Here is a 26946-nt window from a genome sequence, read left to right on the forward strand (position 1 = left end):
CTTCACGATCTGTCCTTCCAGTGAGCACTCAGGGCTGATTTCCTTAAGAATGGATCGGTTTGATCTTCTTGCAGTCCATGGGACTCTCAAGAGTCTCCTCCAGCACCATAATTCAAAAGCATCAATTCTTCGGCGATATTCCTTCCCCCCCCCCCCCAGTTTTTTTTTGGGAGCAGTAGTTTATTTGTTAACAACCTCGGATATGCAGATGACACAACTTTGATGGCAGAAAGTGAAGAGGAATTAAAGAACCTCTTAATGAGGGTGAAAGAGGAGAGCACAAAATGTGGTCTGAAACTCAACATCAAAAAAACTAAGATCATCGTCCCACTGGTCCCATCACCTCTTGGCAAATAGAAGGGGAAGAGATTTTACTTTCTTGGACTCCATGATCACTGCACATAGTGACAGCAGCTGCGAAATTAAAAGACACCTGCTTCTTGGGAGAAAAGCAATGACAAACGGCTGGGGTGGGGAGGAGGACTACTTGCCCCCCTTACCTCTTTTTCCATCTCCCCCTTCTGATGCCGCTTCTCTGGCCTGCCACAAAGTCTGAGGGACAGTGGACCGGCCCACGGCTTAAAATTTTTGCCGACCCCTGTGCTATATGGTAATTTATGGACCTAATAGGTATCTAAAGCCATTTGCACATATCAAAATATGTATTTTATCAAAGTAATTGTTGAACTGAAATACAATTAAGAAAAAGTATATTAATAGTGAATTTTTTGGGGGGGGCAAAAGAGTGGGGCCCTAAGCTATAGCATGTTTAGCTTATATATAAATCCGGCACTGGGGAAAGCAGCTTACTTTGTAGCTAGACTTGCTCAAATGGAGGCTTTGCAGCCTAGTTCCTATGCTTTTAATTTTGCTGTCAAGGATGGGATTTTTAAAACTCTGTTCAACCCACACATACAGGAGCCTGAAACGATAAATTGCAATTAATACATTCTCTACTCCCCTTTAAAACCCATCCCACAATTCTTGTAACTGATGTGAGATTTTTCAACTTAGCCAGAAGCCAAGTAATAATCAGTTAAAAGTCTGTGCTTGAAAGCCTAGAAGTAAGAGGGTAAACATGGGATTCTGGGACAAGAGTGGAATCAACTCTGCTTCCCAAGCTTCATTGCAGCTGGACCAGGGTGCGATACTGCATGGTAAACTGCTTACCTGTGCAAAGCCCAGCTCATATTTAAGATTGTTTAAATTTGCTGGACAAAGAATAGAAAACACAAACATCTGTGGAAGGGCTGCCTGGTATGCAAATTGTAAACAGCAGACCTTAAATGTATACAGAGAAATTTGCCTTACGTTGAACATGCCCGCATAGCTGAGTCAGAATGTGCTGGAGTTCTTTATGTAAGTTGCTTGGAATATAGGTTACCTTTCAGGACATAAGTGGGAGAAATAAGCAGCTTTTTACTACACTTCACAGGTCACCTTGACTGTTCCTGGATACAGGATCATGTGGGGAAATGGCAACATGAACAGACCTGCACACAGATACAGCTAGCAGCAGATAACAGGGACTGCTGTGATCAAAGGAGCTGGTGGAAGTGCTGCTGCAATCTTGGAAGCTGGTGGCAGCTTCTGCTGTCTTAATTCAAATACAACCCAGGGGAAAATATTTCCAGCTTGCATCTGTGTCTTGCTTGAGTTCTGAATGCAGTGGTGGCAGTAATAAATGGCTCAAACTAGCTATCTTAAATCCCAAGTTGTTCCGCCCCACACCTGTTTTTACATGAGCTGGGATAATGGCAGTTATCTAGCACCGAAGTGATCAAGGGGAGAAGCAGAGATGGAGCAACAGGTGGTTGTATCTGGTGCCTGCCCCCAACTCCCTACAGCCCTATGGTATGGTTGGTTGTTCTTCCACAGGGCCCCATAGCATGGTGGTGATGCTACTACTATAAATGTCAGGTCATCACCAAGACCTGGGTGGGGGAGATACTCAGGTCTGCCCTACTGGGTACTCCTTGCAGCATCAAGTGAGGGTAGAGGGCAGGGCAGGGGGAGTTGCTGTGGTTCATCAGAGTTCATTCTTCTTGAAGGAGGCAGTGGTAAAACCACTCCTCAAGAAACCCTCCCTGGATTTGGAAAATCTAAGTCATTACTGGCCAGGTGCCAATCTCCCCTTCTTGGGCAAGATTCTTGAGCCATGGTCCAGATCAAGGTGCTCTTGGAGGAAACAGATGTTTTAGATTCATTTTAATTGGGGTTTAGGCCTGTTTTTGACACAGAAACTGCTTTGGTCACCCTGTATGGTGACCTCTGTTAGGAGAGCCACAGGGGAAATGTGTCCCTGTCTCCTCAACCCCTCAGTGGCTTTCAATACCATTTATCATGGTATCCTGGAGCAGCTGTCAGAGTTAGGAATGGGCAGCACCACTTTGCAGTGGTTCTGGTCCAACTCGGACAGTCATTTCCAGAGGCTGATGCTTGGTAAGTGTTCTTTGACTCTTCACTGTGGGGTTCCTCAGAGTTTTGTTTTATCCCCCATGCTGTTTAACTGCGTGAGTGAGGTCATCCATCATTTTGGAGTACACACTGTCAGCAATATGCTGATGACACACAGGTCTACTTCTCCTTTACATCTGCAGGTGAGGCAGTGGGTGGGCTAGACTTTTGTCTTGCCTCGGTAATGGACTGGATAAGAGCCAACAAACTGAAGCTCAATCCAGATAGGAATGCTCTGGTAACTACTGGGTTAGATTATCACTGGGCAACAATTTTTTACTTTTTGAATGTTGTCTAGATTTCTACAACTGATTTAGGGTATTTTTGCACTGCTGAATCAGGAAATGGCATCTGTTTCTCCCCATCAGGTCAGGTTTACTGTAAACTGAATGGTGGGCATTGATAAAGGTAAGTACACGTAAATTGCATGTTGCTTCACCATTTTTCAAACTTCAGGGCTTGAACTTCCGTTTCTTGGAACTCCTGGAATGCTCAGCGGCAGGGAGGTCTCTCTTCAGAGTCCAACAGTAGTCAGCCATCATGACTGCGTCCCAGCGACCCTGATACCTGGTCTCCATCTCTTTCATGTCCTGATGGAATCTCTCCCCCTGCTCATCACTCATTGAACCCAGGTTCTCAGGAAACTGGTCCATATGTGAAAATAGGTAGTGCATCTTGACGCTCATGTTGCAGCCCAGGTTTATGAAAGCAGTCAGCATGTTGTTGACAAGTTCTGCATAGTTTCTGGCCTTATTGTTGCCAAGAAAGTTCTTCACTACCAGAACAAATGCCTTCCACGCTTCCAGTTCCACTTCGTTCATTGAGTTTCTGAACTCTGGATGTCTGATGAGATGACGGATCTGAGGACCGTGAAAGATGCCAGCTTTCAACTTCTCCATGGTCAATCCTGGAAAAGTCTGGCACAAGTAAGTGAAGCAGTCACCATCCTTGTCCAGAGCCTTGGTGAACTGCTTGATTAAGCCGAGCTTGATGTGCAGCGGTGGGAAGAGTATTCTGTCTCTGTCCACCAGAGGGTCGTTGATGACGTTCCTTTCTTTGCAAGGCACCAGTTCCTCCCGCACAGGCCAGTCCTTCTTTGTGTAATGCTGAGTACGGTCCCTACTATCCCACATGCACAGAAAACATGAGTACTTGGTGAAGCCAGACTGTTGTCCCAACAAAAAGTTCACCATCTTCAGGTCAACACAAATAAACCACTTATGCTGATCATAACCAATTTTCTCCAGCACATACTTCACCGCTTCATAGTTCTCCTTCAGTGTACTCGAGGGAGCCAGGGGTATAGAGGCAAACTGGTTGCCATTGTGTAGCAGAACACATTTCAGTGATCGCTTGCTGCTGTCAATGAGCAGTCTCCAATCTTTGGGTTTGTACCGTGGCACTCCAAGCTTGAGCAGAAGCTGCGCAATATCTGCATAGTACACCAAGTCCTTCTCTTCCGAGAAAAAACAGAGGTTTTATGACTTCAAACTGATCCCTTTTCGACATAATCACCCAGAACTATCGGACCTGAATACTTCTTGTCATTAAAATAATCATTTCCAATCAAAACAATTATTCGACGTGGCATTTTACCCCCACCAACTTCTTCTAAATGCTCCACACAAGCGTACATGTGAACAAAAATGTAAAAAAACGACATGTGGCCATAGCTCAAAAACCTGACCTGATTGAGCAAAACCAATGTGATTTTTGGATTCAGCGCATCAGATTCGTCCTAAATCAACTGAAAAAATGCAGACAACAAATTTATTACAAATTATTGGTTGTATGTGGGGCTGCCTCTGAAGATGTTTCAGAAACTTCAACTGGTGCAGAATTCAGCAGCCAGGTTGCTCACTGGGGGCAAGATGGTTTGAGCATTTCACACCAATCCTAGTCCAACTGGCTACCAATTAATTTCCAGGCCCAATTCAAAGCGCTGCAAGACCGCAAGGCCTCAAGGACCACCTTTCCCCATATGAACTGACCTGGACCCTGCAGTCATCATCTGAGGCCCTTCTTTGTGTGAGTCCTTTTTTAATATAATTTTTATAATTTTCTTTTTTCTCATCACAAATATACTTCTATCCATAACATACAGTTTGTATAACATATCCCCCTGCCTCACTTTTGACTTCCCTCAACTTCCATTTCTGATTTGTTATCCTCTCCATTGTATTTTGCTGTTTTTTTACAATATATCATATTTTCCCTTTGTTATAATATTTGTTCCCTATCCATAAAATTGTGAATGTTTATTTAAATCCTACCATCGAGTCAATATTCTTTCCTTGTTTCTGCAAATTCTTTGTGTGAGTCCTTGAGAGGTCCGGAAGGTGGCAACACGAGAACGGGCCTTTTCTGTGGTGGCTCCCCACTTATGGAATGCTCTCCCCAGGGAGGCTTACCTCTGTATTTGTTACATATCTGTAGGCACCAGTCCAAAACATTCTTTTCCCAGGTCTTTGACTAATTAAACTATCTATGGCCTTTTAAATGGGGGGGGGGGGCAGGGCGGGTATTGTTATTGGTTGTGCCTAAATCTGAGGTAGGGATTTAACAGTGGGAAGCCAGCAGGAAGCAAAAGAAAGGATTAATATGTTTCCACCTGCGCATACAAATATGGACCAAGCAGGCGCCCATTGGAGATTGCAGCCTTAATGGCTGCCTTGGGTTAAAAAGAGAGAAAATGTCTCTGGTTTGGGCTACTCACAGACATTTAAGTCAAATGTTACTATGCAGTCTCAGACCTATTAAAAAGCAAAACACAGAATTAATGTGTGCCGACTGAGCCAATCTTAGGACTTTGGAGAGAAGATACAAATGGGTGAAATCCAATGCAAATGTTATCTCCACTTCAGAAGCCTCCGAAACTGTTTGTATTATAAGCCATGAAAGGCTCTTGGTGATACTCATGGAGAGATGAACAGGGACGCATCTTCTCTGGACAGTCGCACATTGTTTGCCTGCCAAGGACTCGCTCTCCTTCTCTGAGGGCAGCTTTATAGCCACTCATGGACAGATCCCGTGATGTGTGCGGCAGTGTTTCTCAGATGTTTTGAACTTCCACAACCCGCTTCCAAAGTTATTCTGCCCTCTGGGATCCCACGACTCACCCAGCGCCAAGCAACTGTTCCATAGCAGAATGGGAAGAGATCATTGAAAACATAAACTCCTCACTTTCCTGAGTCTTCAGGTTATGGTAGAGGTGCCCGGATCTGTCACTTACCATTTCTGCTCCACACAAGCGTACATGTGAACAAAAATGTAAAAAAATGACATGTGGCCATAGCTCAAAAACCTGACCTGATTGAGCAAAACCAATGTGATTTTTGGATTCAATGCATCAGATTCGTCCTAAATCAACTGAGTGCTGCAGTTTAAGCTAAGCATAGTGAGAGACTATCTCTCTCTCTCTCTCTGTGTGTGTGTGTGTGTGTGTGTGTGTGTGCGTGTGCATTTTTGTGTTCACTACGAGGATTTTTTGTTTTGCCTTAGAATTCAAGAGACATATCCCTTAACACCCCCTTCATGGATCACTGCCTTGCCGTGGTGAAGGGACATCAGCCTTCAAATATCTAAAACGGGTTGTCAGCATGGTGCCCATGGGCACCATAGCACCTTTGAAGGCTTTCTTTCGTGCCCCCAGACAGATGCCTTGGCCTCTGAGTTTTCTACTTTAAAAAATAAGAACTTCTTTAGCCCTTCTAGAAAGAACATTATGGGACAAAATGTGCGGAGTGAGTGTGATGTGGCCACGTGTGTGTGTGTGTGTGTGTGTGTGTGTGTGTGTAATGCTGGCATGATAAGTATAAAATTCTTGCAGGTGGCTGTTGCTCTATTTTATCTTATGCCATGCTCCCCATGGCAGCCATTTTGTGGCTGGCACGCCCAGCACTATCTCAAAATTTGAAATGTGACCACGAAATGTTTCAGAAAGGTTGGTGACTCCTGATCTAAAAGGATGACACTCAGAAGATGGAACAGAATTTGTCCTCTAGGGCTAGAAAAAAAAAAAAACAGCTGGAAATTTCAGGGGAGCAGATTTCAGCTAAATGTTAAGAGAAACATCCTCACAGAACAAGCTGTTCAGCAGCGGAACAGGCGGCTTCCCCAAAAGGTGGGGAGCTTTCCTTGACTGGAGGTATTCAAGGAGAGGCCGCATGGCCATCTGCCACAGATGCTGTAGCTGCTTCATTTAAAAGAGGATTAGACAAATTCATGGAGGATAAGTCCGTCCATGGTTACTAGTCATGATGGCTGTGCACTGTCTCCAGCATAAGAGGCCTCTCTGAATACCAGCTGCTGGGGAACACGAGCGAGAGAAGGCTCCTGTTGGGAAAGAATGCTGCCAAAGCATCACCAAAAGAGAGGACAAAGTATGATGCAGGTCTGCATAAAGGGGTTGATTTGTATGTAGGGAATGCACATTTAGAAACAAACAACAATTTTGATAGAAATGCAGTGCATCTTACTATAGTTGGGAAGCCTGTGGAGAGCCGTAGCTACAGGGGGTGGGGGGGAGGCTAGCCATGTTTTTTTACCCCGGGTGAAGCTTCCAGAGGGGCACCATTGAGACTCCCAGCCTGTGTGTGTACACAAATGCACATGGGGTGTGTGTGCCAAACTGGATCTTTGACCCAGGTGTAATAAAGCCTCATTTCGCTCCTGGACTGTGACTAGGTGACCTGAACATTGTCCAGGTTGCTACCCGTCAATGGGCAACTATAAAAGGTCCTCCTCTCCCTCCTTGTGAGTTTTTCTTTTAATCTGCAATCTGGGCTTAGACCAGGCAACCCTTCAAACTGAGGGCTGACTATCCTCTGGCAGTTCTTCAGATGCAGGACATTGCTCTGTAAAAAACAACATACGACCACCCTAACTAGATAGACTTTTGTCTCATGTTCTTCTCATGTCCTTATCCTGTCCTGCAATTCACGCGTGGAGCAGGGGGTTGGACGAGATGGCATTCAGGATTCCTTCCAATTGTATGAGTTGGAAAACACAGTGGGGCAAGCCCTACTTGTTGCACATTGGCCAGGTATCTAAAGCTGCCTGTTTGTAAAGAAAAGCCTCAGTGTAACTCTACTCCGAAGTGACTGAGTGAGACTCTGTCATGATAAATGTTGAGCTGCCTGTGCAATAATAGTTTGTGAAAACAAGTACCTCACAACACAAACATATTTGCTTTACAGATACCTAACTTCACAGAAACAAACATTTCCATTATTTGTATGCTCTCTACACTTATCAGTCAATATCAACATTGTGTCGTAACCATCTTTACCAAGTGATCTCCTTGACAGGGTGCCATGGTTGGAATGTACTGCTTTCTATGGTGCATTGATTCATGCTTCTCCTCAGAGCCGTCTTTCCCATAGGGCTTAGTGGTGCGTCACGCCAGGGCGCCGGCCTCTCAGGGGCACCTCAGCAAGTGGGGAAACTGTGCGGCTTTGCCGGCGGCCTCCCCTTTCTCTGCATGCCTGCCAGCTGCGCCCTGCCAACCATAAGGCTGGCGGTCTTGCAGCTTCCCTCCCAAGCCTCTGCGGGGATCACTCTCCTCCCGAGGAGGCTTGGGAGGGAAGCTGCGCTCTCCTCCCACGGAGGCTTGGAAGGGGCACAACTTCACTCCCAAGCCTCTGTGGGGATTGCTCTCCCGCAGCGGCATGAGGGAGAGTTGCACCCCCCCCAAATGGCTGGCATTGCGCAGCTAAGGCCACCCCAACACGATCTGTGGTAATTGGGGGGGGGGGCGCTGGACGGATATTTGCACCTCGGTGCCACATCTGCTAAAGACGGCCCTGCTTCTCCTTTTGGTGTAAACCACTGTGTAAGTGACTAATCTGGTCCCATAAGAAAAAGCCTCACAGAAACTTCTTCAACAGATCTTCCTTTTGTAGTAGTGAAGACAGGGCTTATTTTAAAAACGAATCTCCCTGTCTACATCTTCCATCTCCCAAACTGAATTATATCTGATTTCCAAACCCTGAATTCCGATTTTCTTAATTGGTTTTAGAGATGAGTGCCACATCTCTGGTCTTGCTCACTTGAAAATTATAAGGACAGTAAGTATCCAGAAAAGATTAGTGCATGATCTTGCATAGCCTCTAACACTCAGCCATAGTGCATAACAGGTCTTTCTTTCCTATTATTGTAAGAAAGGAGGGCCTTCTCGGTAGTGGCGCCTGCCCTGTGGAACGCCCTCCCACCAGATGTCAAAGAGAAAAACAACTACCAGACTGAAGGCAGCCCTGTTTAGGGAAGCTTTTACTGTTTAATAGATTATTGTATTTTAATATTCTGTTGGAAGCTGCCCAGAGTGGCTGGGGAAACCCTCATGGAACTTTGAAGTGTCAGGCATAGCCCTATTGGCTTTAGCCCAAACGTAGCAGAGTTTTCCTGCACAGCGAGGAAGCTAGTTGCGGCGGTAATGACTAGTCAGCTAGACTCAGAATAACTATTTACAGGATTTATTAAAAGGGAAAATAAAACCAGCAGAGTTTCTGCATACAAATCAAAGCAAAATAAATCCTTTCTTTCTCTCTCTCTCTCATAACCATACACAGCACTTCTAACTCCTTCTCCTAACACACCTAACATCACACTGTGCTAGCAATCCTAGATAACAGAGTTGAGTGCTGGTCGTTAACCAATCAGAGTAAGTAGTTTCTAGGCCAAGCAGACCTTGGCTTTCTTCCAAGAGTAAATTGACACTGCCTTGAGTTAATTGTGTGAAGCCAGAATCTGCAAGTTTCCCATGAGAATCAATTAACAGAAACTGAACACCCCCTCACAGATTCTGCTGGACAATTAACATCAAAAACCACCTATGTAGGAGATTATTTTTCCAGCAAACCTAAACCCTTGCACATTTGCTTGTTCTTTATCTTTGCCAATGGTTTAGTTAATACATCTGCTACATTTTCTTCACTTGATACATAAGTACATGTGATTATATTGTCTTGTACACAGCAACGTACATTTTGGTATTTTACAGAGATATGTTTGGAACGTGATTTGAAACCCTCTGTTTTACTTAAGGTTATACAAGCTTGATTATCAATGTAAACTCGTACTGGTTCTCCACAATTTACATTTAAATCTGTTAACAAATGCTTGAAATAAATCACCTCGTTGCACAATTCACTCAATGCGGCGTACTCCGATTCCGTTGATGACACACTTACAACGTCTTGCTTGCGTGACCGCCAGCTGATTAAAGCTCCACCGACCATTATAACTAATCCTGTGACAGATTTTCTATCTGGCAAATTTCCCCAGTCACTATCACAGTAGCAACTCAACATTTCGTCCTCGGAAGAATTTAATTGTAACATATAGCCAATTGTCTGTTTGAGGTATCTCAGAACTTGTTTTACCCCTTTCCAGGCATTTAGTGTGGGTTTTGAGACCAATCTACTTAATATGCCTACTGCGTAGCTAATATCAGGTCTGGACCACTGTGCTAGATACAATAAACTTCCAATTACAGAGTGATATACATCAGGATGTTCAAATTCAGGACTCTCATCTATGTGAAGTGTTTTTATGAAACCTGGATCCATAGGCACCGCTGCCCCTTTGCAATCCTGCATCCTGTATGTAGTCAGTAGTTGTTTAACTTTGTTCTGCTGACTAATTAGGCAGCTGCCATCTTGGGCCCAGCACACTTCCAACCCTAGATATGTCCTAACCGGGCCTAAGTCCTTCACTTTGAACTTACTGGACAATTGCTTGGCAAACCTTTTAGTTTGTTTATCTGTTTTACAGGCATACAATACATCATCTACATAAATCAGACAAAACTCTTGATCACTGCCTGTACCACGTACATAAACACAATTGTCAGCTGTACTCTGCTTGAAACCAAATGACACTAAGGCCTCATGGAAACATTTGTTCCAAGATCTTGCAGCCTGTTTGAGACCATATAGAGCTTTGTTTAATTTCAACACTCTATTGGAACCTGTCTCATAACCAGGCGGTTCGGCTAGATACAGGTCTTCTGATATTGATGCATGTAAATATGCAGTCTGGATATCAAAATGGTTTAACAGGAGTTTTCTCTTTGCTCCAAGCGTTAAAATCAGCCTTACACTGTCCCCCTTAGCAGTAGGGGAAAAAGTTTCATCATAATCTTTTCCAGGCCTCTGAGAATATCCTTGAGCCACTAAACGAGCTTTGTATTTGTACTCTCCTGTCACCAGAGGTTTAAGTTTGTACACCCACCTGCAGCCTACAATCTTTGCCCCCTCAGGCTCTGCTACTGGTGTAAAAACCTTGTGCTCATTCAGAGAGGACATCTCTTCCTCCATTGCCTGTTTCCAGAGCTCTGCCTCCTCTTTTGGTAACTTTAACACCTCCTGAAAACTCTTGGGTTCTGCAATTACACTAAACACATTTGCAGTATCTGGAGAAAAACGCACCGGAGGCACTCCTTTGTTTTGTCTTTTAGATCTTCTGGGAGAAAATTTTTCTTCTGACCCACTTTCCTCCTCAGAACTACGACCTCTCTTTTGTTGCTTAGCAACTGGTCTCTGGCTAATTCCACTTTCTTGAGAGCTCTTATCTGAACTTTCCTCCCCCTCAGACTCTGATTCTCTGTGTCTACCTTCAGAGTCATGAAGCTCCTGGGAAGGTTCAAACCAAACCTCAGTATTGGCATGTAGTCTCTCCCAGCCACTATGTTCACAAAAACTGGCATTCCTGGAGATCACAATGCCATTTGTCCCTTCAGCAAAGCGGAAACCTTTTCCCAGCTCCTGGTAACCCACAAACACTAACTGTTTGGTCTTAGGATCTCCCTTCTTTCTCATTTGTTTCGGAATTAATACCCAGGCTTTTGATCCAAACACATGCAAGTGGTCAATTTTAGGTTTTTTCTGAAACAATTTAAAGTACGGGGTTGTACCTATTGTTTGATGAAAGAGCCTATTTTGGAGATAACACGCGGTGAGCATACTCTCCCCCCAATAAGACATGGGCAAATCAGCATCATCAAGCATGGCAAACATCATATCTTGTAAAGATCTGTTTTTTCGCTCTGCAACGCCATTCTCCTCTGGGGAAAAAACGTTCGTTTTTCTATGCCCAATGCCACCCTTTTGTAACCAATCTCTAAAGGCATTTGACATAAATTCGCCACCTCTGTCTGTCTGAATCCTTCTGAGTTTAATGGACAGCAATCTTTCCACAGATGCCACCCAGCCTTTAAACTTAGTGAACACGTCACCCTTATTCTTCATGGGAAAAACCCAAGAGTAACGCGTGGCGTCATCCACAATTGTTAGTGAAAAGCGCGCTCCACCCCTGCTTACAGCAAATGGACCAATTACGTCCATGTGAACCAGCTGTAGCGGTGACTCACTAACTCTGTCACTTCTGGGGTAAGAGACTCTGTGGGTTTTAACCTTTTTACAAACATTACAATCAAGGTACTTGTTACAACTCTTTAAATTACCCCCATCAGCCAATTCAGACATTTTTAGTACACTTTTCCAGCAAGCATGCCCCATTTTCCTATGCAATAAGTGCACACAGTTGTCATGTATAGCTTTGTTATTCACTGCAGGCTGAGATTTACTGACTACTGCTGCAACTTGAGATCCTGCTTTAAGCCAAAACAAGCCTCCCTCTGACTTAGCAGTGCCTAAAATCTCACCAGCCTTCTTAATAATGCAACTGTCTCCTTCAAAATACACTTTAAACCCAGCTTTTAGTAAACAATCTACAGACATCAGATTGCTCCTTAATGAAGGCACACAAAGTACATTTTGCAGGCATTCACGAAGACAAGGAACAAAAACTGCACCCCCCGAAATCACTTCGGAAGTACTTCCGTCTGCTAGAGCCACCTGGCTGCGCTGTGCTGAGTTCTTGGAAACAAACAATTCATCTGAATTTACGATGTGCCGAGACGCTCCAGAATCGACCACCCAGACAGCTTGTTTCTCATCAGCAATCTTGACCTCGGCGGTCACCAGCTGAGCCGACTGTTTTTGTTTGAAGAATTTCTTTTTACGCTGCTGCTGCTGCTGCTGATCTCGTCTCTGCTCCTGCACCGGCAACTGAGACTTGACCAACTCCGGACATTGTCGTTTTAGATGCGCTGAAGACCCACATCGGAAACAACGCCTAACAGCAAACGCTGACTCCTCACCAGTACGCTGCTTTTGCTTCACCTCTGGCACGGCATGAGAACTCCTTCCAAACCGCCCGCCAGTAGAAGCCTCTGCAGCCAACGACCTTTCTTGCCTCTTCTGCCATTCTTCAATCAAACGCCCAGTAACGTAACTGACTGATAAATCATGCTCCTGTATGCCTTCTAGAGACAAAACTAAATTATCCCAGCTTTCCGGGAGAGAACTCAAAATAATAGCCACCTTCTCCTGCTGGTCTAACGCACAGTCTCTTTCCTGTAGCGCAGCAAACTTTAACTGTAAACTGTGTAGGTGTTCCTGCATTGTAACCCCAGGCTGTAACATTGCCTTGTACAATGCCTTGCGAATGAACAGCTTGGAAACTGCTGTCTCACGCACATGGAGTTCTTTAAGTGCTTGCCACACACCTCTAGCTGTCTTGATTCCCCTCACATACGGCAACTGGGAATCTTCCAGCCCCAAGACAATTGTGGCCCTTGCTCTTTGGTCTTTATCGAGGTCTTCATCATCAGGCTTTGCAGGAAACTTACTCACCACTTGCCAGAGACGATCCCTCTGCAGCACTGCCTGCATGCGTTCCGACCACAGCAAGTAATTGGAGTCATTCAGACGCTCAAAAGCCATCTGAACTGGTTGTGAGGCCATCTTGAGAGCGATGTCCCTGGAACCCGGAACCAGCTACTCACGACCACCGAGAGAGAAAACAGGAACCACAGCACCCAGCACTCACACGCTGCAGCTGTTGTCCTTGTGTCCACTGCGTCACCAGCTCACAACAGTCAGGAACCAGCCAGTGTCCATCTGCTGCACCAACAGGAACAACAACTTCTGGAACTACTGGAACCAACACCGTTGATGCTGACACCACCGCAACTCAGGCTGGCTGCACTGGGCCCATAACCTCATGGAACTTTGAAGTGTCAGGCATAGCCCTATTGGCTTTAGCCCAAACGTAGCAGAGTTTTCCTGCACAGCGAGGAAGCTAGTTGCGGCGGTAATGACTAGTCAGCTAGACTCAGAATAACTATTTACAGGATTTATTAAAAGGGAAAATAAAACCAGCAGAGTTTCTGCATACAAATCAAAGCAAAATAAATCCTTTCTTTCTCTCTCTCTCTCATAACCATACACAGCACTTCTAACTCCTTCTCCTAACACACCTAACATCACACTGTGCTAGCAATCCTAGATAACAGAGTTGAGTGCTGGTCGTTAACCAATCAGAGTAAGTAGTTTCTAGGCCAAGCAGACCTTGGCTTTCTTCCAAGAGTAAATTGACACTGCCTTGAGTTAATTGTGTGAAGCCAGAATCTGCAAGTTTCCCATGAGAATCAATTAACAGAAACTGAACAAACCCAGCCAGATGGGCAGAGTATAACTAATAAATTATTATTATTATTAGTAGTAGTATCGAAGGAACATCAATGCCAACTTTTGCCCTGCCTAACAGAGCCATCTGCACACACAGACACAATCCATCATACTGAAGGGGGTTTAGCCAGACCTGCCTGGCTCAGCTGGTGAGGAGCACTGCAGTTGTCCCTCCTCAAATGGAAGCCACTGCTGGCAGCATCCCCATTGGAAATGGAGATGGTGAGAGCAGGGCTGGCTCCTGAGCCAGCCCTCCTCCCATCATGTGACAGCAACATCACTGAACCACCCTGGGATCTGGCACAGCAAGGGGTGTTCCCCCCCCGCCACACCCTTCCTTTCAACCTGGCTGGTGTGAGCAGTGGTGCTGAGGTGCAGCAGTGGCTTTGCTCATGCTGGTTTGGATTGCAGCAAGCCCAGGAAAGTGAAATGTCCTGTAGTATAATAAGAAAACCGTTCACAGCCACTGAAATGTAGCTTTTGCAGGTACAAAAATTAAGTGGAGAGAAAAATACCCTCTTCATTTATGTGAACAAGTGAACGTTATTACATTACCGGTATATATTTATTTATACCCTGCCTTTCTCTCTGACAGGGACTCGGGCCTGAACATGCTTGAACATGGTAATTGGTTACATACTCTGTGATATCTGACCTGGTTTTAGGTGTTCATCTTCAAGTCTGGAGGAGAGGAGAGGTTTGGTAGGATTCATCCATTACTAGTGGATGAGCATTTTTAGGGGTTTTGTTTTATTGTATTTTTATTTGATGCATTTTGGTTTTGAATATCAAGGTGTTTTGGTTTTCATGGATTTGTAAGTGCTTTGAGACATCTTCATGTGAGAAGATTGATGAAACGTATAAATAACTCTCTTACATTCAAAGTGGATTTTGTATTTGACAAAATGGTATCTAATCTCATCTTCAAAGGGGAAGATGTGAACAAGCTCACAGTGTATGGCTCTCATCTCTCAACTGGACAAAGGATTAGGCCAGGCCAGGCCTGCTTTGTTAGGATATTAATACCAGCTTGCTCTTAATCTGCTTGCTTAGGATTTGCTAGTTTTATGGTTGTACTGGAAAGGTATTGGTTTTATTTTAAATTTTTCCATTGCGTTGTACACCACTTCATTATTTTTTAAAGTGTGGAGTGACATAAAAACAACATTTAAATGTTTATATTTGAGGCACCCCAAGCAGCTGCAAAGAAGATGCTGATCATAATATCCATTGCTTGATTAAATGTTTTTGCTTTCCCCAAAGTTACCACTTGGGCTGGCTCCAGAAACAAGGCCATTTGAGACCCAGATGGAAACAGGCCTCCCATGCAGTCTTCATGAAGTGCTTCCCCACCCCAACACCCGTGGGACTTATAACAGATATATCGTTCAGCACAAATGTATTGTGATCAGAATACAGTGGTACCTTGGGTTACAGACGCTTCAGGTTACAGACTCTGCTAACCCAGAAATAGTACCTTGGGTTAAGAACTTTGCTTCAGGATGAGAACAGAAATCGCGCAGCAGCAGTGTGGCGGCAGCAGGAGGCCCCATTAGCTAAAGTGGTGCTTCAGGTTAAGAACAGTTTCAGGTTAAGAATGGACCTCCAGAACGAATTAAGTTCTTAACCTGAGGTACAACTGTAGTAGGATGGGCATTCCTATGAGCCCACAGAACTTTTGAATACTTGGTGCAACATAGTGGCTAACAATAAGTGGAGTTGTGCGGCTGTTGCAAATAAGTCAACAAATGGGAACACCCTTGATTGAAAACTTCCAGTCGCTCTCAAAGGCTGCCCTCTTATTCCAAATGAGCCCCCTTTAATTCATTGGGGCTTCCTTCAGGGACGGACTTTGGTAATCTTTGATCATATGGTGCCCTGATAGAGCCCAAAATCTGGCACCCCCCAAATGGATCTTCTCCATTTTGCGCCCCTTCAGCTCAGCACCTGGTGCAGGGGAACCACCCGCAGAGTGATAAATCCTGTGCTGCTTTCTTCCTAGGAAACATCATAGGTTTTGCGCTCCAAGTGACCCTCCAGGATGATTTGGTCCTCCACTTCCCACCAGTCTCAGCCAACATGGCCAATGCTGAGTGATGCTGGGAGCTGTGATCTAACAAGATCTAAAGGACATCTGGTTGGAGTGGATGGTGTTGGGGTTATAGACAAGCCACTCTTCCCCTCCCAGCAAGATAGAGAAAGGAGCATAATATCAAGGTCTCACGTTTTCTGCGTCTCTTTCTTTATTGCCTCTGTAGCCCACCTTTTCTTCCAAGGAGCTCAAGGCGGCGTACATTATTATTATTATTGTTTATTGAATATATATACCACCCTGTACCCGGGGGGGGGGGTTCCTCATGCTTCCCGCTCTCCCCTTGCTACCCCCACAACAGTCCTGTGAGGTAGGCAGTGATCTCTGCGCTGATACCTGGGAATCGCTTGGAAGGAAAGCTCTACCTCGACGCTGCGCAGCTTCTCTCCAGCCTCGCCGAATTCCGCCCGAAAAGCGCAGCGACCCAATCAAGCCCCGGACTACAACTCCCGGCATCCTTCTCCGGACCGCGCACGCCGGGCAGCTGCGGTTCGGCGCCGCCGCCGCCTTCCCCCTTGCCACTCGCGGGGCGTTCTCCTGCCGGACGGGCTGGGCGTCGAGACTCCGTGGGACGAGCGGGCTCCCCGGCTCCGCCAGCTCCTCGCCGCCCCGCGGCGCTCCGGGCGAGGGCGGCGTCCCGCGTCCTCCCCAGCCGGAGAAGGGGGAGTTTCCAGGAAGTGGCCATATTGGATTCATTCAGTTGCCTCAGCCCTGGGAGGAGGAGCAGGAGGAGAGGAGCAGGTTCCCGGCAAGACGGCTTCCTAGAGCCCCAGGAGCAGGAACCCCTTCGCCCTTCGGCCCCCGGATCTCCCTGCCATGGCTGCGACGGAGCTGGAGCGCTTCTCTGTGAGTAGCAGCCGCAGCAGCAGCCTCGTCTCTAGCCGGGAGGGCAGGGGCGCCGCGCGCACGCCGCTCCCTCCAAGAGCTAAAAGACCCCGACTCGCGGGGTCTGCGCCGTGGGAAAGGGCTCGCCGTGGGGGAGTTTAGGGACGGGGCTCCGGGCCGCGCCAGGGCTGCCTGTCTGAATTGGGCTGAGCTTGGGACATCAGGGATCTCCCGGGGAAGGGAGTCGCCTTCTTCTGCAGAAGAGGCTGCGCGTCTGGGCGCGCTCTCCAGCAGGCAGGCGTGTTGTCACTTACTCACCAGATTGCCAGCCCCGCCACGAAACACGCGTTTGGCAGGGGGGCAGGGGGGGCTTGTGCCTTTCTGCCAGGATAGATGGCGATGGAGGGACTGGAGTGGGGGCGACCTGTAGTCCTCAGTGAGCGCGACTCTGTGGGAGCGTGGGGGCTAAGGCTGCGTTTCCCACCCCTCTTACCTGGGGTAAGCCCCGCCGAATTCAGTGGGGCTTATTTCTGGGTAGGGTTGCAGCCTCCGGGGGGGGGGGAGACTTCTCCATGGGTTTTGTACAGCGGCACCAGGCGCCAAGGCTGCCGCCGCTGCCGCGTTTTAATACATGTGGCCTGCACCCAAGGAGTGGACTGTCGTAGGTAGTCGGATAAGACCCACCAGCCGACTTTCTCTTTCCAAATTATCGGGGATCTTCCCATTCCGATGGACTTTTTGCCCTGCCCTGCAGTATTTGTTTAGGCTCTGCGGCAGGAGATGGGCAGCTGGCCTTCAGGAATGGAAACAGCAGCTGCAATTCAAAAAAGCGTCCTTGCAGCTCGATCCTGTGCGTGGCTGCATGGACTCGACTCCCACTGCTCACCTCTGAGCAAGTCGCACTGAAAACAAGGGCTGTTTCTTGTGGATGTTGTGTGCAGGATCTCAAAGAGATGAGCCTCTTTCATTCTGAACCAGCTGTCGCCCAAAGGGGATTCTTCTCGGTGCATTTAATCTTAATGGAGTGGGAAACCTTTGGCCCTCCAGATATGCTTTTTAAAAAAACAAAAAACCCCGCTATCGTGGCTCATGATCAGGGCTCATGGGAGTTGGAGTCAGGAGGACCACAGGTTCCCTGTCCTTAATTTAATAATTCCTGGGCGGGGAAGTCAGATGCTCAGTAGAAGTATTACCCACATAGTTGGCTGCCAATATATTGCTGCGATTACTTACGCAACTCGAAACTTGCAGTGCATAACAGAGAGAAGCAAAAGTGAGCTTTTCTGTTTGCTAGTGGCTTTTACTCTGTGTTAGAAACTGGGAGAGAAAAGCTAGGAGCCAAATGGCTCCTGGGTTGTGGATGCCAAAACAGAGTGTCTAGTTGCCGTTCAGCAACACTTTTTATTTATTATTGCATAAGCATGAACTAATACACAATTCACATAAGTGACATATTGTTAATATCACATTTCTAACAGAAATTGTTAATACATGTTTAATTTGGTGCTTACAATAAAAATGCTGGCACCATACTACAGTTTTCAAAACACTCTACTGTATTCTTAACATATTGTCTATCCTTAACATATACTTTGAGGCTTCAAAGCACATACATTTCAATAATCCTTGAGTGTCAGCCAGGTGCAAAAAAATGGCACCTAGACTTTTTGAGCTGCTTGCAAATGGAGAATCTTTATGCATGAAATGCACTTGGCTCCCTGCTAATTTCGAACCCTGCTTTTACTCTAGTAATGATGAGCAGCTGTAATTATGGGCCTGAACCTACCATTTCTACTGAGGCTAAATAGTATCTTCCTATTGACGTAAGTTGATTATAGAAATGTGAACTGTCTGTTGGAAGTCCCATATGTGATGTTGACACTGCGCATATATATATATCACATTATCTTGGACGTGAGAGTATGCAAACACAGTTCAGCTAATAGTCCAACCCTCTATCAGTCTTGAATTCCTCAAGTCTGTGATATGCATTCGCGCAACATGCATGAATGAAATTTCATGTCCATTATGCATTTAACCACTCTGTGCTGTCTCTTTCAGACACCTTTTATCTAGCTCTGTGAAAGAATGAGAGATCTCCTTCCCCATAAAACCCTGGGATATACTAGTTTTATGTATGCCTTAGTATGCTTACTAAAACAAACAACAATTTTTTTCTTTCAGAATAATTTCTTTTTTGAAGGCTGATTGTCAAACCTCTGTGTGTGCCATTATCCTGTCTAGAACACAGCCAATGTTTTGTTTGAGTTGCCAGATGTCTCTGGCCATTGCAAATCCTTAATTGTGTAAATGTTGGCATCTAAACAAGACAGAAGCCAAGGAATGGCTTTCTAAGCCAACACTGTGGGTGTCTCTGAATGGCAACATCATTTAAATGCACATTTATGAGGCACAAACTAAGACTGTGCCTTGTAGTGTGTTTGAAATGTCAGATGGAAAGTTTGGGAAGTGTTTTGTATATTTATGTTGGGTCTGCAGGAACCTCCTGTTAAGAAGAAATGAAACAATTACAAAATGTACAGCTGCTCTTATATATACATTGTGTACTTATAACTGTATACATTGTATAATCTCATTGCACTCTATGAAAGGCACAGGTTAGTTAAAACGATCTGAAACTGCCTTGCATCTATGGGTTTCTAACTGCTCATTTGAGCAATTATATTGTGTCCTTCCTGGCTTTTAGCTTGTGCTAATTCACACAAGCATTTTCTCTGGCCATCTGGAGGTTTATTTATTGTGTTGCAGCCTATGGCATAAGTCAAGTGGAACTCTGTCTTATGAAATGAACCAACTCAGGGTTGGCTAACTCCTGCACTGGGATTTTCTGAAGATGCAAATTCTTTAAATGAATGTAGGGTAATATTCAGAGGTGTCTTTCTGCTGGCATAGCAGCCATCCCACTAGCCGGAACCCTTGTTAATAGGGTAGTCAGTGGAACATTCAAAACCGATGGATGGTGTGCGGCGACATTTGCATGTGCAAAATATATAGTGCAACTGCGGCTGTTATATATGACAGTTGAGCTTGTGCACTGCTGCTGGCACTGTTAAGGGTTAAGTTTGTTAGGAGTTGCTGGGAATTGTAACTCCGTGAAGGGCAAACTCTTGTGCCCAGAAATATTTGAGGGCAAGAATGTGCTTCAAATGTGCTTTAAAGGTACGGTGTGTACACAGCCTGGTAGTTGATGCCTCATAGGGGGAAATGAAAAAGGGGGAGAGGCATTGTAATGGGTGCTAGAGTGAAATTTACTTATTTATTACACATCTATACTGCCCTTCATCGGAGGATCACAGGGTGGGTTATACAATGTAAAAACACAAAAATACATAACATAGTAGCAAACAGAAACAATAAAAACCAGGCATGCACACACAGTTTAAAAGGCCATAGATTGTTTAATTAGCCAAAGGCCTGAGGGAAGAGGAAAGTTTTTGCTTGGTGTCTAAAGATATGTCACAAAAGCGCCCGGCGAGCCCCTCTGGGGAGAGCATTCCACAAGCGGAATGATGGAAATTGCGTTCATCCCCAAGAGACAAACACTCCAGTCCAGTAAACTGAGCTAAACGGTGGTGCCTATATATGCTGGAGGACAAGAGGTATATCGGGACCTTCTGTGGTGTTTTAGTGTGGGGGCAAATCAAAGTGGGAGAGTTGAGATTAAAGCAAGAGCACAGTTAATCTGATGCGTAAAGCAGCCTGAATCAACAGGGCTTGCAGCATTTCCTCCTGAATGGAAAGCTCTTCCATGTGGGGGGGGGGGGGAGTGGAAAAAAGTATCATGTGATGATCACATGTCTGCTTCACTGATGGCATGCACACATGTACGGAAGCTGCACTTGCCCATGTGTGTGCAATGAAATGCACGTGTACATGTCACACTGTTGGTTGCAGTCTGCATGCAGTTCGCAAAAGAGAGCATTTGAAATAGTCCACAGAGGAAGACAATCCAAAGTGAGAATGAAAGCATGCAGTTATGCGCAGGAGCATAAACTGCTGTTCTTGGGTACATCATGGCAGGACGGCAAAACTTGATACTGGAACAGGCACTGTGGGATTAATGGGATTTCCTCTGTCTATGCACACAGCCAAATTGCGCATCTTGAAGTGCCTGCAAGGTGGACCCCCCCCCTCCCCAGTCCATCATAACAATGGAATTTCACTAGTTATAGCATAAATGCCAAATAATTGTGGTAATGCCAATTTTTTTGAGGGGAGGAATAACTTAAAAGTTCTGCTGTTTGTTGTTAGTGTTGAAAGCACATCCATGTAGGCATTGCTACAATGGGAATAAAAATAAACCGAGTTGAGGGTTTTGCTAAAACAGCAAGCTCAAGTCATTTGTATTCCCTTCCAGCGCCAGTGCCTTGAAACCTTGCCAGAAACTTGCTCTCAGTGGTTACTTGTGTTTCTATTGAGAGTAATTAGCTCGGAGGAAAATTGTTCCCGTGATAATGTTTGAACCACTCGGAATGCAAAACAAAGCACAAAAGTAAGTGCTGCTCAGGTTTTTGCTTTTGTGTGGCGTCAAGAAATCTAAAACATCATTTCTATTAGGTGAATGGTGCAGGGAGTATATGCGGAATAATTGCTACCAGAAGCCAAGCTGGATGGGATTTGTGTAGGTTTAAAGCTGCCATTGGCGGTGTTCAAAAGCTTATATGTTACTGTAGAGTTATTCAGGAGGAATTACAATGATGACCAACACCTTTCATTTTCATGTATCGGGACTAGCTTAACTTCCCAAGCTCAAGTTGTCGTAGTTTGAGCTAACATAATATATAGAAATTCTTTTCTCTCCACGGTTTGAGTGCATCCCTCCTGTAACATCTCCTCCTTCCCTTCTCAGATCTCTGAACAAAAATGTTGAGCATTCTGCATTAGTTTCAAGCCCTTACACAGCTCTGGCTATGGGGAGAAAGTAATGAACTGGGCTGTGACCCATTTATCTGAGTGCTGCACAATCTATCCTTGGAAAACAGTTTTCGATTCAAAACTGGGGGTCTGGTGATACTGGATTCAGCAACCTGGCTTTCGCTCCCACCCCCCTCCATTACTTTTTCCAAGGACCAATACTAGTTTGAACGTCAAGCGCCATTCCCCTGAATTGTAATACCATAGGAAGGCCCTCTGTCAAGCAAGAGGAGCTCGGTGTTTAGTTATTATGAAATATATTGTGGGAATTGTTCTGCATTTTGAAAATTAAATTTAAAATATTGTTCAGAACAGTTTGTTTTTCACTATCATAAATTTCGGGTATGTTTGTGTAAGACAGTGGAATGTGAATACCACCCCCACCCCCTGCCAGCCCCAGTTGTTATGTAAGATTTTGCTGGAGCATCAGTGTGTTCTGTCTGCCTGTGACCTTAATGATGGCCTCTGGAAGGGCAGATCAATCCTAATTTAATTAGAGATGTAGCCAAACTGAACATCCATCCCTGCACGACCATGAAGCTTGCTAGGTGGCCCTGAGCAAGTCACGATCTCTCAACTTAATCCATCCTACAGGGTTTTGTTGAGAGAATAAAATATAAATCTCTGCCCAATAGTGGCACAGATGTGGATTCTTTAGTTTTGTTACATTCTCAGGGCTGATAACCGATATCTGCTGAGTAACTTGGTGCCCCTGAAGATATACAGTATACACTAAATGAAATCCAAGGCTGCATTCCTGTGCACACTTGGAAGCAAGCTCTAAGGACCTCCATGTCCATAGAAGTCACTAGAAAGTCAGCATCCATCCATACAGTTCGGCTGCTCATTACTTTGGCCGACTTTGATTTAGGTGCTGAATCACTTTCCTATCCTGTGATGCCAAAAGGGCGGGCAAAGAGTTGATTTGGTGCTCATAAAACATGGTTGAATAGCTACTTCACAACTGCACACCTGCTCTGACCCTATGGGAATTACAGTGCAAGCCTACATTTCTATACAGAAGTACGCCCCATTGAATTCATCGGGACTTGCTCCAAGTTAAGTGTGTGTAGGACTGCAGACTTAGCATTTCACATTTTGAATGTTTTCATCTTCATTGCAATAGCTGGTTTAAAACTCTGGCTGGTTCTGAAACCAGGTAACCATAGTTTCCCAGTCTGGATGGAATGAGAAGGTATGGTTAGCTGAAAACTTCCCAGCTTACTGCAGTGTATGCCAAGGAGTGAAAAGGTGGCAAAATGACAGAGAGCATGAGCAAAGGGCTTGTGCATATATTGGCTTGTTTAATGATTGTCAGAACCAGGCCATTATGTTACTTCTATGGGGGAGTTCTGAGCTTCCTTTTTAAATACCAGTAGTGATCATTGAATCCAAAGCTGTGGTTGGAATAACATTTGATTCTCAATACTTCCAGCACTCCCACAGAAACCCTGCATGACCTAAAAGCCAATGTCATGTGGGATCCTGATGAATAAGGACTCCCATCTCACACAAACACCCAGTAGTTAAGGTCTCATTATTAAGCCATTATTCATGGTTGCAGAACTGGAAGTGTGGAATGCATCTATTAAAAATAATTGTAATTTAAGTGTGATATGAAGAGTGTATCTCTGCTGCTTCTCCTTAAAGCTTGATGGGAGCAACTTGGAGCATAATTTTTTCCCTTGAGCCAGCAGCTTGTGTTTAAGCTCTGCCCTGCAGGGCTATAGTTGGGCTTCGGGATATTTAGCGACCCTTCTGAGCACGTGTGAAGCGCCTTCTTGGTGCTTCTTTCATAATTCACATTGGGGATTTTGTTCTGGGTTTGTGTGTTCTGGGTTGTTCTTTTTGAGATGGCTATATTGTGTGCCTGATGCCCTTAATACACACAACAGATGTCGGTTGGATTGGACACCCTTATGAAGCATGTCACTCTTCCTTGTCAACTGTTGACATTTCTAAACGTTTGTCCCACATTAGATTGTATGGGTTTGGGGTTTGTTTTTCATTTTTCTTTGGGAAGCTGCCTTCACTTCCCACACTATGTTTAAAACAAGCCAGCCCCTCTCTTCTCTCTATCCCCCTCACCCCCACGTTGCTAAATGCAAAGTGCGATGGAAGGAACTATTATAAGAAGCTGACAACTGATGTGGCACAATCTGGGGAGCTGGGCTTGTTCTGCTGGGCTCCCCCTCCCCCCGTGCTAATGGTTTTACGCTTCACCCTCAGCTGCTGAGGTTTGATGTAAAGCTCTTGAGATGATAGGGTGTTCTTGGCAAATAAAGGAGTTAGAAAAACATTTCAGAAATGTTACCAATAGCTAAGGCAACAGTGTGAGAAGAGGTCATGTGTCTCTCTCTCATTTCATAACAGACCACAACTGTGAAATGTTCTGTGGAGGACTGCTGTGGGAAAGTAGATGGCTGTGATTTCCCTTTTGAATTGCCTTGGAGCCGGCTTGGGATGTTTCCTACCTCACAAAAGGATATAGGGCAAATAATTCCTTTGCGGAAAAGGGAGTTGAGCCAGAGCTGTGTTCTTAGATTTCCCACCACCACCGTGGAATTGGGATGACATGAGCCTCCCTAGATATTCTCTAGGAAAGGTGCCATATGTCATGTCCCCAAAGTGCCGGTTCTCCAATCACCATCCAACTAATTTAATTTGTTGGGCCGACAGCTTCCCTGAATGGATCTGCATGCATAGGCTGGTGCCTTAGCCAGATTAAAACCCATGGTTGCTGTGACCCTGTACTTCTCCTACCAAGGGGACAGGTCTTGTCTTGTCTTGTCTCTGATGCCTCTTAGTGCCTCCTACCAAGGGCAGCATGAGGGCAGGAATGGGGTTGTGTTGGCAGGGACAGATGGGAATTGTAGATCAAGGTATCTGGGCATCACTAGAATGGTGAAGGCTGTTCTACCCTCTTCTTGAGCAGGGAGTTGGAGCACAGACATGGATCATCCCTACAGTTGCACAGCACTTTCCAGGTTGTCATAATAATAATAATAATACAGTAATTTATTATTTGTACCCTGCCCATCTGGCTGGGTTTCCCCAGCCACTCTGGGCTGCTTCAAACAAAGATTAAAAAGACAGTAAAATGTCACACATTAAAAGCTTCCCTAAACAGGGCTGCCTTCAGATGTCTTCTAAAAATCTGGTAGTTGTTTTTCTCTTTGACATCTGGTGGGAGGGCGTTCCACAGGGCGGGTGCCACTACTGAGAAGGTCCTCTGCCTGGTTCCCTGTAGCTTGGCTTCTCGCAGTGAGGGAACCACCAGAAGGCCCTTGGCTCTGGACCTCAGTGTCGGGGCAGAATGATGGGGATGGAGATGCTCCTTTAGGTATACCGGCCCGAGGCCGTTTAGGGCTTTAAAGGTCAGCACCAGCACTTTGAATTGTGCTCAGAAATGTACTGGGAGCCAATGTAGGTCTTTCAGGACCAATGTTATATGGTCTTGGCAGCCGCTCCCAGTCCTAGAACCTTAGAACTGCAGTGCGACTGATGCAATGCAACTTGCAAGCCCTTTCAACTGCTCCTTTCCTATCTCTAAACTTAGGATGGGGAGAAGAGAGATGAGACTGGCACGCATCATGTTTACCACTGCATGAGTGAATTTATGGATTCATGGCCCCTTTTTTCCGCTGCTTGGCCCTCCGGATTTAAGGCACTCATCACCTACATCTGAATGACTATGTTTTATTTAATTTATTTATTTAATATATTTATATCCAAGGTATGTTAACTCCAAAGATTTTTCAGAACTGCTTATGAAACAGACATTGAGATTAAAAGGGAAAATGCCAGAATATCAGCAACACAGGTAGTTATTAAATCCACATTAGCCATGTTCAGGGCGGCTTACTCCTTGCAGCCTTAGCCTACATAATTGATACAGGGTACATACAGAACCTTTGTCTTAGGCTGCAACAGGAGATATTTATTTATATTCTAGTGCAGACTTGTCTAAACCTGTGCCTGAGAGAGAACTTGAGTGAACAGGAGATGAAGGGCAGGACCACTCTTCCTCATTTGCACCAGTGATAAGTGGATAGTATTTTAGTCTTGGACCTGAGTCCCCACTTGAACACAGTTCTTACCTTGGGCTGCTGCTTTTCTCTGACCTGGCCTACAGTTCTGCATGGATAAACCCTCTTTATACCTCTCACCTTGAATGTCTTGGAATGGTGGGCCTTGCGCAAAAATGTCTAAATTTCCAAGGATTTGTCTTAAGAGTTTTGAATGAACAACTGCTTAAGGATTTGAAGTATTTAGATTTCAAATGTGTATCATTGTGTTATTCTGTTGCCGAAGAGCTTTGAGACTGGTGGCGAAGGGTGCTTTTAGCTCCTCTGAAAGTTCGACTGAGCAGGGGCTTGCTAACAGAACTGACTGTGGCCTTTCGTTTTCCAAACCAGACGCTGTTTATCTTTTCCAGCATGTACTCATTTGGGGAATGGAATTCTTGTTCTGCTGAAATCATGAACTTTCTCATCCTTAAGGTCATTCTGGAGGAAATGTCTTTCATTTTTTTGTTTCATGGTTTCCCTCTGTTTTTTCGCTGACTTCTCCAAGGTCCAACTTACGTTTGCAGGAGTGTGTTCTGTGCAGCAGTGATAAGAGGCCCAGTTAATTTGGTATAACTGTGTCTGGCCTCTGCCACTTGAGGCTGTAGATGGGAGGGCCCCCAGATTTCACCGCTCCTCCAAATAAAAATAAAAACAAATCCCTGAACAGGACAGGGGGAATAGTGCTGGTATAACCTTCTTCCTTGTACGGTATTTTTCTAAGAACCGTAAAAAGATAAGTAAATAAATAAAGAGCCTGCCTGCTGAAGTGGCCCAGGTCCAAGACAGGTTTACCACTTTAGTGAGAACTAGACCAGAGCAAACCCTAATTTTGTTCCCTTGTGCTCTCGCAACATTAGGCTGCCTTGTATAAATACAGCAACAGATCAGAAAAACCTGATTAAGTGCAACATTCTTTCACTTTGTGTAGGGTGGGGGAGCATCATTCCTGAAGCCTTACCCATCTATACAAATACTTGGATGGCTATTCTTGCAGTGTGCACACATTGACAGGGGTTAGAGTTTTGACCTGATC

The 26946-nt window shown here is 45.2% G+C and overlaps 1 protein-coding gene and 1 long non-coding RNA gene across 5 annotated transcripts in view; one reads left to right on the plus strand and one right to left on the minus strand.

Annotated features, from left to right (window-relative positions):
• The window catches only part of LOC308472436, a 38254-nt gene extending 21708 nt beyond the window's left edge, over nt 1–16546 (minus strand). The window contains exon 1 of the long non-coding RNA XR_013983515.1: nt 16449–16546. This is a non-coding gene — a long non-coding RNA (uncharacterized lncRNA). The remainder of the gene's footprint in view (nt 1–16448) is intronic.
• A 152-nt stretch (nt 16547–16698) lies between these two features.
• SEPTIN8 (septin 8) overlaps nt 16699–26946 on the plus strand; it is a 49114-nt gene continuing 38866 nt past the window's right edge. For all 4 annotated transcript variants that reach the window (XM_080997242.1, XM_080997244.1, XM_080997243.1 and 1 more), the window contains exon 1: nt 16699–16929. In XM_080997242.1, coding sequence (XP_080853368.1) covers nt 16900–16929 — 30 coding nt within the window. In that variant the 5' untranslated portion in view covers nt 16699–16899. The remainder of the gene's footprint in view (nt 16930–26946) is intronic.

This window comes from Podarcis pityusensis (genome assembly GCF_964106645.2).
Source record: "Podarcis pityusensis genome assembly, chromosome: 2".
Taxonomy (NCBI): Eukaryota; Metazoa; Chordata; class Lepidosauria; order Squamata; family Lacertidae; genus Podarcis; species Podarcis pityusensis.